Source organism: Stylophora pistillata, chromosome 8 (assembly GCF_964205215.1).
Source record: "Stylophora pistillata chromosome 8, jaStyPist1.2, whole genome shotgun sequence".
NCBI classification, from domain to species: Eukaryota; Metazoa; Cnidaria; class Anthozoa; order Scleractinia; family Pocilloporidae; genus Stylophora; species Stylophora pistillata.
In genome coordinates this window covers 23745470-23754859 of record NC_142526.1, presented here as the reverse complement: position 1 = coordinate 23754859, position 9390 = coordinate 23745470, and the positions used below count along the sequence as shown (strand labels likewise).

Sequence of the window (9390 nt, the reverse complement as noted above, 5' to 3'; positions counted from 1 at the left end):
TCCACGATGTTCTCTATGATTAGTCTTTGTTCAGATTTTAATTAGCTAACCGGAAACTCAGCTAAGCTTTCTTTAATCGCTTGCTGGAGGTCGTCCACGTACTTAACGTTCTCTGCAACTTTGGCCATATTGTAAAGACTTTACTACAAAGCAACGATTAGAATTTGGCGCGCACAGAAAGCTACGTAAGTGTAAGCGCCAGTTGCTCGACATACCTGCGTGGCCCGTGCGACGAAATAGCTTCACGGGATTGGAAAAGTTTCAGTTACAGCAAATTATACAAAAAATCTTGAAAGATTTAGGCTTACATCTCATCTAAGGTTTAAAGCGAGATATCAATGCCTGCAACCATTATGTTTTATACGAACCTCGCAAACTTTTACACTCGTTCTCTTGTGATACCTGCGAAAGTATTCAGTATAATTTCTGGTAAGATTTCACGGACAATCTGATCGATTTCTCTTACATTGTGTGCTGAGACTGAAACTTTTCATCTCGGCTAAAGCTTCGTCGCCCGGCCCAAACAAACATAGGGTGCAACAGAGCTTGTTGTATGTGTGCGTGTTAAAACACACGAAAGGACACTTCACTCTGATTGGGCAGAAAAACACAAAGATTTTCTGGCACCAATCAGATGCCAGAACGACTGCGACCGTTTGGAACTAGTCTTGTAAGACAATGTCCCCAGGGGCTCTTCTGCCCTAAACTTGAAATTGACTCAGCCCCTGGGTCTCCGAGGATGTATTTCTGGGAAACGTCCGCGGGGATAAAAATAAGATATGTCGCACTGTAACTCGTTTCTTGTCTGCCTTACCTTTGTATCTAGTCACTAAAGACACGAAAGAGAAAAATGGTGGCGAAGAAGGCGTCCGGATCCAAGAACAAAGATGAACTCGATGCTCCGCTACAAGAAGCAAGTTACAAGTTTCCTTGGAGAAAAAGAAATATCACGGAAGAGGAAAAAATGCCGGAGTGATTTGGAATTTTATAGGAACTCCACCACTGGTTTGAGGAAATACAAGCACAAGTATCGACCTCGCGAAAAAACGGTGACGAATACGTCCCTCTGCAGTGCAACAGAAGAAGGTGAATTTACAATACTTTTATCTGTTGCAACACGATATCGCCCTAAAATTAACGAATACAGTTAATTGTCAAAACGCCTTAAATTTACTAGAATGATTAATCCAATGTTCCAAACAAGCTGCTGGCCATGTTGCCTTAACAAAGCTCATGCAAGTTTTATTTGACTCAAACCTTATAGATTGCGATCCAACTTTAGATTTGGGAGATGATGATGTACAACCTACATGTCATGAGATGTCACCACCATCAATTGTCAAGCATAAGTTTTGTTTGAGACAGAATGTTCTTTTATCCAAACACCTGCAATACAACTGTTTTTCACAACATCCCACTTTAATGTAGATCAATCACTTTAATGAGATCAATCGTTTCTCATGGAAAGGTAATGATAAATAATTTATCAATTGTTAATGACTGGAAAAAATTGGGGGTCCCTGTGCTCATTAGTGAGCTGTAGCCTTTTATCCACCTATAGATCTAAATATCAAGGCAAATCTACTATATTTTCAATGTGTACATGCACAAGCATGCGCGAATGATGCTATCAACTATCCACAGTAAGGGATGCACAAAATGTGAGGAATCACCTTAAGCTTATTTAATAAGGCTTTCTTGGAACAACTCGATTTAATGAAGTAAGTGGGGAGTGTAAAGAAAGAGGGTTTATTTTTTATAGGGTTGTATATTTCATTTTCCATGTTGCTAGGTCTCAATCTTTGTTAGAAAGAAAGTTGGTGAAATTACAGACTAACTGGCATTTAAAAGAAGGGGTGCTAAATTATTTTAAAAAATTATGGTCATGAATAGAAGAGTTGGAATGTACCATTATCTATTGATGCACATTGTGACTAAATATTATTTTTGTTTCATAGAAGATGACCTTGAAGCTGCACTTGCAAAATGTGAAGAGGTTCTTTCCACATTTCAAATTGCATCTTCCAAAAATTGGGAAACACGGATGTCTAATTTGACCTCTAGTTGGGACAACATCAGGAAGCAGCTAATAGAGGCAGTCCTTAGCTGTGAGGGCTTCCCCTCTCCAGACATTTGTAGCATTTGTTTGGAAGGCAAAGTCTGTATACGATGTATAGAGTGCCCAAAACAGTTTATGTGCCATTCATGCGGTGAAAAGGTTCACAAGTCCTTGCCTTTTCATGACAGAGATACATATGTAAATGGGTACTTTCATGCTATTCCCCCAATAGTTGGAGTTGATGGAAAAGGTCATCACCAAATAATAGGTAATCTCACAATATACAGTGTCCATTTTTTTAAATTATTATTTTCACTTCATATGCTTAATTATACATTTTTTTAAACCACCATATTCAAATTGAACTTAGCATAAACAAGTAAAGGTGGATGGAGACTCATCCAACATGTATTAATTAGCTTTAAAGTCACAAGTGGTTTTTTAGAGAAATTTATGATGACGATGATTATGTTATATCACAATGCAAAACAACATTTTTAATGTAGCTTTGCTTCTCTCTTTCCTTAGATAAGTCTTTTCCAGTCCCTAATATACCAGATCAATGTTCAAGTTGTAAAGAGGCTGGAGTCATACAACAAGTTCCATCTTCTGGTTTTGTAATAATAGTTAATGAAAAAGGTAATAGAGTCTGTTTGCTTAAACTGTCCTGGATTTTTACTTATTTCCTGTATCCAATTATTAAGTGAATTAATAAAAGTAATATGGCTTGCTCTTTATCTCAAATTAATTTTTGATATGTCCTTTTATGGTAATCAATTAGATTGTAATGCATCATAAGAAGAGATTCATTTTATTAAAATTTTAATTAGTTTCACCTTAATTTATTACCTATAGTTATGGGAATTCCTAGTTGAAGCCATTTTACTGCACTTTAATGTTATCATTATTCATGAAGTGACTAATTTTTTTTTCAGGATGATACGATTTGAACAAAGTCATAATCCAGTGTTCCAATTGCAACAGTATCATTCTATCCAGGTCTCTGATTGATGTTGTACAAGCAGGGTTTTGGTGTGGGAGTCGCACTGACACCAGTTATGTGTTTGACCAACAATTATTCAGGTTATGGGATTCAATCCAAAAAAGAATGCATGGGACATCAGAAAGCTCCTTTATTCATGCACTTGAGGATGTATCAGTTATGAAAGGAAGGGTATGCTTTTCTTTAGTTGAATTAATTTTTAGTTGAATTAGTTGAATTTAGTTGAATTTAGTTGAATTTAGTTGAATTTAGTTGAATTTAGTTGAATTAATTAAGAAATTATGGCAAAGGATCTCTTCCACCAACACTGCGTTGAGCGATCTCTTACCTCCCCAGAGAACACGGCAGTTGAGAACTAGGTCGCATAATTATATTTTGCCTAAGGTCCAGACAAGCCGTTTTAAATCAGTTTTTATTAATAGATGTCTTTTCAATAGTAATTAATACCTTTTCTTTTTCCTTATTCATTTTATTCATGTTATTCATGTTAATTGTAGCACGTCTGTTTGCACAATAATTCTTAATAAAGACCTTTATTATTATTATTATTATTATTATTAATTTTATTTAATTTTCCACTTATGTTTCTGCATAATTTTTTGTACACTAGTCTATTGAATGGTCAAAATTGTATTCTGACACATTCTTGCTTAACACATATCTTTGAATTGTAATATTTTAGAGACAATGTAGCAAATGTATGGGGTTACATGACTTTCTCTTGGCTCTGACATAATAATCTGATTGTCTATAGATTTTTCACATATTTTTAAGTTTGGCGTTAGAACATTTCAATATAATTTTCAGGTTTTATACCTTGTTTGTTTTTTTTAGGTTTTTGTGTACATAATGTGGTGGAAATCTTACTTTTGTGCTGTCTGCTGTACTTTATCTAGTATTTACTATTACTGACCTACCTAAATTGATATTTCTATTTTATTTTTTCAGGCACCAACCATCAATCACAGCACATTTAGTAGATCTTTTAAAGAGTGGAAATTCTGCCAGTTTGAATTGGGTCATCTGCAAGGTCACAACTGGATTATTTCCCCTACATGTTCCATCTTTCAGCACTCCTGCCATGTTATGGAAATATGAAACTGTATCGTTACAGTTCATTGGGAGGGTAGGTTTTATTCTAGAGGAAAGGTCTACACAGAACAATGTCAAAAACACCCAGCATTTTATCAATGCTCATAAAACTTGTACAATAGATTGAAGGTGCAAATTTGTAAATTTTACTTTTATTAGTGGCCTGAATACAAGTGGCAGTTGGTTCTTGCATTACTTATATTTTAATTTGATGTGTTTTGTTGAGTTTATTTATATTAAAGATATATAAAGTTGAGGTTTAATCATTAGGTTAAGCACAATAGTAACTGTTATCATCCATTGTCTTTAATAATATGCAGTTATATCATGAAAAAATGATACATTTTAGCCAGTTATAATTGTTTTCTTCTACAGACAAAGGAGGCAATCACATTATGAAGATCTTTTTATTGCCAACGAGGGGGATGTTGATAGTCACATGAACAAAGTATATGCAAAGCAGTCCAAATCTAAGGTGTGTATATATGTAGTTTTATTCTGATCATTTTATACTAAGTTTGTAGCCTCTTAGCAAGCTGTGACAAGTTTCTATATTGCATGAAATTTTGACTTTTCTGTTACAGTATTAATAGTTATTAAATGCTGTAAATAGGAACGAGACGATATGTGTGGGGAATCACATTGGCAGGCTGCTTCTAATAAGGGTAGAAAGACAGCCAAACTAGATGAGACAGGACTTGAGATCGCAGGCTGCTGGCATGGTTTGGCACAGTGGGCAGTGAACATAGTGTAAAACATTTTATCGATTTTTTCCTATCTAGGGGTACAGTATGAACAATGGAGGTCCAGCAGCATTCGACTTAAGGCAATTAGAAAACAATGAGGACTGACAAATTAGAGTCAATCAAATTCACAGAGTTGTAACTAGACCTTAATTAGTCAGTTACTTCATTTTAGTTAATTGAAGTTGTAGACATTCAACTGAAAGGTAAGTTATTCATATCTTTTAGATCGTGAGGAGCTCATTAGTGAGCATGCTGTAGCTTGGAATTAAAGAAAAATCAATAGCATGGCACAGAGTCTGTCAAGACGATACACACGGGTCAGTATTTATGCAATATTACTATTGCTAAATAGCTATTAAACAAACAAAATTATGTTACCATTTGTACTCACGCTTTATCTTATTTAGACTCGTCCAAACAGCGTGCACACCTCCGCAAAAAGCTTTCTTCAAACGAGAATAAGCTGTCTTCCCTAATAGATAAGTACAATCAAGAGAAAGAAGGCAATGAAGCTTTGCAAGCTACTGTCTCTGAAGTTATGAAGGGGAATTTCCCATGGGGAAACACAACAGGTAAACTTTGTGAAATTTAGTACTCAATTCAACTTGTCTCTTTTGTTGAGTATTTCAGCTTGTAGCTGTCATTTTTGTTCTAAGTATATTTTCATTCTATTATTGATAAAGTATTTTCTTGTACATTGTACAACTTACTAATTTTATACAAGATAAGACACACTTGTGATAAGGGGTAACTTAGTAGCTACGGTCATTGTGTTGGTGTCTTAAGAAAGACACTATGCTCCAGCACTGCCCCTCTCAAGCAAATTGTACCAGCAAACTGTTCACAACTTCTAATAGATCAGGCCTCTTCCGAGGTGTTGCGTTTTTTCCTACTTCTGTCTAACCTGTGCACGCAGGACATTAAAAGCAAGAACAACAACAACTACAACAACAACAGCAACAACAACAAGGCGCTTATTTTCTTTGCTTTTAAAACGTTATTTTGCAAATAGTAAATGCTAATCTTGGCGGGCCATTGGTTGCTTATGCATAAAACTAGATCAATTAAATAACATTAATAACAATTAAGATTTAGTTACATGTAATATTATTATAATAGTTTCTGCATATTAAGATTGCCAAAACAAAATGAGGGGAGAATAATGAGAGGAGAATAATGAGAGAAGACACTGATTTGAATTACTTAAAGTTTCCTGTTCTTGAATAATCTCGTGTTTAATAAGAAAGGAATTTTCTTTGTCCAGCATTCTTGGTTATTCATTTTTAATTCTAGCTTTGAAAGAATTTTTGGGTAGCTCTCTTATATTGCGTGGTATCTCATTCCAAAAACTGGCACCAATTATTGAGAATGCATTGTTTTTGTAATTCAAGTCAGTTTTTATTCGTCCATATAGGTACACCAATGAGAATCAAGAAAGTCATCGTTGAAAAACATGAAATGATCACGAGATGGGATGAAGAAATTACTCTCGTAAAAAAAGAGATGGCAAACTTTGTAGCGTTCTGCATGGACGTTACTATTCCTCGGCTTGAAAGGATTGTTGTGGAGTCACAGGATAAGTTAGCGCGTGAGCATGTCATAACCATTAGTCTTTCCTGTTCTTAATATTAACAGTGTGCTTAATAGAAAGTAATCTTGATAAAGCGTTCTTGTTCTTTTTCCCTGTCAAGATCCTGAAAGCAGTTCAGACGTACCACGCGACAACAACGAAGCATCTTTGCAACCCGAGATGGAAGAAAATGTAATTACCTTTATCTTTGTGTTTACTTATTTACTTATTTATTTATTTATTTATCTACGTACATAATTATTTATTTCGTTATTTCTTTAGTTTTCACACTATCCTTTGCTTCACAACTGCAGTACATTTCTTACTCTTTTGCAATACATTGTGCACTCTTTTACAATAATGTGCTTACACTTTGCTTTACACTACTCTGCGTCCATGGCATACCATGCAAACATTCAGACACACTATGTAAAAGTAACGTAGCATCAATATTTCTCTCTGCGACACCCTCTTTCTTTTCGTGTGTCTAGGAGATGAAGTACAGAAGTAGTTCAATGAGTGCTGTGGTTCTTCAAGGAAAGTTGAGTTGTACCAAAAAGGGAATTGCCTTTTGCAAGAGTCAGATTTGTTCTGCAGCTACCAAGTTCAAAGCTGCATTAAGTGGTAGTGACTACGAGGAATGTCTGCCTTTGCAAGAGGGTGCAGAAAATGATGATGACGTTGACGTTGACGACGGCACGTACGATAGCACTGGTGATTCTTATGAAGATGAAATCACCTTTAATTACAAAAACGTACCAGGTGCGGGAATTAACATTGTGGTACTTGGTGAAGGAATTCCCCATTGCGATACATTTTCATGGAAATTTCCTGTGGAAATTAGCCAGTCAACGCTCGACGGCAGAAACGGCAGTTCGGCTTGAAGTGTAATAGCTTTGATCTTTGCTCATGGAGTGTGGCATGAGCGGCTCGATCTCCAACCTACGCGTGAACTATCTCCTCTGGGGGTTATGTTACTCTGTGCATCAATCAGGGTGGGAAACCGCCTTTATGACCGCTGTCGACACAGCCTACCTCAGCGTTTTCTTTCAGCCTCAGAGGCAGCCACTGTTGCAGAACAATGTGTGAGTGTGTCCGTGCATTCGCCCTTGGTTAGACGAGTTTGTGATGACCATGCTCCTACATCTCTAGTGCGCCAGTTATCAGCACTGTGTGATGGCTTCCACGGAAATGCAGCTCTATCTATAGCCAACGAAAAGACCGTTCTCTTCTTACCACTAGCTGGTCAATCTATTGCCATGGTGGACAGTCATCGTCATGATGACCTTGGTGCCCAAATATTACTTGGTTATCAAAGTCTTTTAGAGCGATTTGTAGTTGCGTGCCAGAAAGTGCTCGATTTAAATGATGATACTTCCTGCAATCTGTCGTTTATTTATTTTTAGGCCAGGAGAAGTCAGACTTGATCAGATCTCCATTTACAAGCCTAGTACGCTGTATGGAACTTGTAATGAATTTTTGTTTATTACAGCGTGTTTGAAAGTCGCATTATATACATTTTAAGTATTATAATATAATTATTAATAATATACAATGCAGAGAGGGTGGCGGCAACAATTATTGGCATTTTGTATCAAATACTGAGGAAAGGTTTCTCCCCTACTTTTGTTTTGGGGGCGATCTATTCCGTGAGTTGATCATCGGTCTTGAATATTGAAAATAAAGTATATGTTGTATTTATTAACCATAATTCAATTTTTTTTTTTTTAGTTTCGTCTCGGAATGCTTTTATTGATTACCATTTTCTTTACTGTTTCTAACTGTAACGGTGACATGGTGCAGCGAGGAGGAAAACAAGCAACATTTGCAATATTTTGTTCAGTGCACCTGCCTTCCGGCTCACTACAATTTCAAAGTAGACTGTAATTTTCACGTTCACTTTAATATCAGCATTATTAAATTCGTCTATTCCACTTCAAAAACGTTCCTTTTATTTTGTTATAACAAGATGGACAAGCCCTTTGGGGTTAACAAGAACAGTGAGAGCCCCTTGAAGTGTTGGACGCACTTTACAACAGGTTTCAACCGTTATTGAACTCGTGTTTCAAAACTTGATATTGTCTCCGACGAAAGTTTCTCGTGATTTTCCCTTGTAATATACCATCGAAATGTTGCAGTTTTTATTTTCTTTGGAACCCTGTGGATCGTCTCTCTGAGGCCCCGGATACTTTTTGGTTCCGCAAAGCCGTTTTTAGGCAATCTGGGGAATACGCCTGAAACTCCTTGTATCAAGGCAAGCTCTGTTCATATTCAGAATATGTGAATAAGACAGCTTTGTAATAATAAGGTTTAGGATTTTGCCACTGCTTTTCCGAGCGAGAAAACTGTTCGGGACCTTCGAGAAAGGGGCCCGTGACGCGAGGCACTATATGCTGGAAAGCCTAGTTTTTGTAAAAATCTACCCCGTAAACTCTCATTTCTTTTCATCGTGTAGCCGTTATCATACCAAAGGGAAGCTTGCTTTTTCCCCTGTCAATTTACAACGTGAACTGACAAAATTTCTAAAGACTCTTGCAGATCCGTTGTTAGGTCGATGATAAAACAACCGTTTTCGATTTCTGTCAGAACTTGGTTGGGAGAAGAGGTCTGCATATTGCAATTTTTTAGGCTAATAATGCCTAATATACTCAATGAGCATTTCGCAACGGTTGGACAAAAATTGGCTCATCAGTTACCTCCAACTCCAAAATATTTAACTGATTTCTTAGGGAAAAGTAAATCACGCGTCTCATGCTAATTTTTTCAACCTATCACTCCGGTTGAAATTGGACTGGAAATATTGCCTATTCCCAACAATAAGTCACACAGCCTCTACTCCTGCCCTACTCGGATATTAAAGTGTGCAGGTGACGTTCTACGTCATGTCGTAGCAGAAATCTTTAATTTGTATATATCACTT

The 9390-nt window shown here is 36.5% G+C and overlaps 1 protein-coding gene and 1 pseudogene across 2 annotated transcripts; both read left to right on the top strand.

The window, feature by feature from the left end:
• The first annotated feature begins 699 nt into the window (after positions 1–699).
• LOC148725590 (uncharacterized) lies at positions 700–5442 on the top strand (annotated as a pseudogene). Its single transcript, XR_015990398.1, has 7 exons — positions 700–1086; positions 1959–2327; positions 2588–2698; positions 2995–3233; positions 4011–4188; positions 4530–4629; positions 5126–5442. The product of XR_015990398.1 is annotated as an uncharacterized LOC148725590 (transcript).
• A 902-nt stretch (positions 5443–6344) lies between these two features.
• Positions 6345–8413, top strand: LOC148725589 (uncharacterized). The gene is made up of 3 exons (XM_088729611.1): positions 6345–6480; positions 6592–6662; positions 6962–8413. Exons 2-3 carry the CDS (start codon positions 6651–6653, stop codon positions 7352–7354), a joined length of 405 nt encoding a protein of 134 aa, XP_088585737.1. The 5' UTR covers positions 6345–6480; positions 6592–6650; the 3' UTR covers positions 7355–8413.
• Positions 8414–9390: the final 977 nt, after the last annotated feature.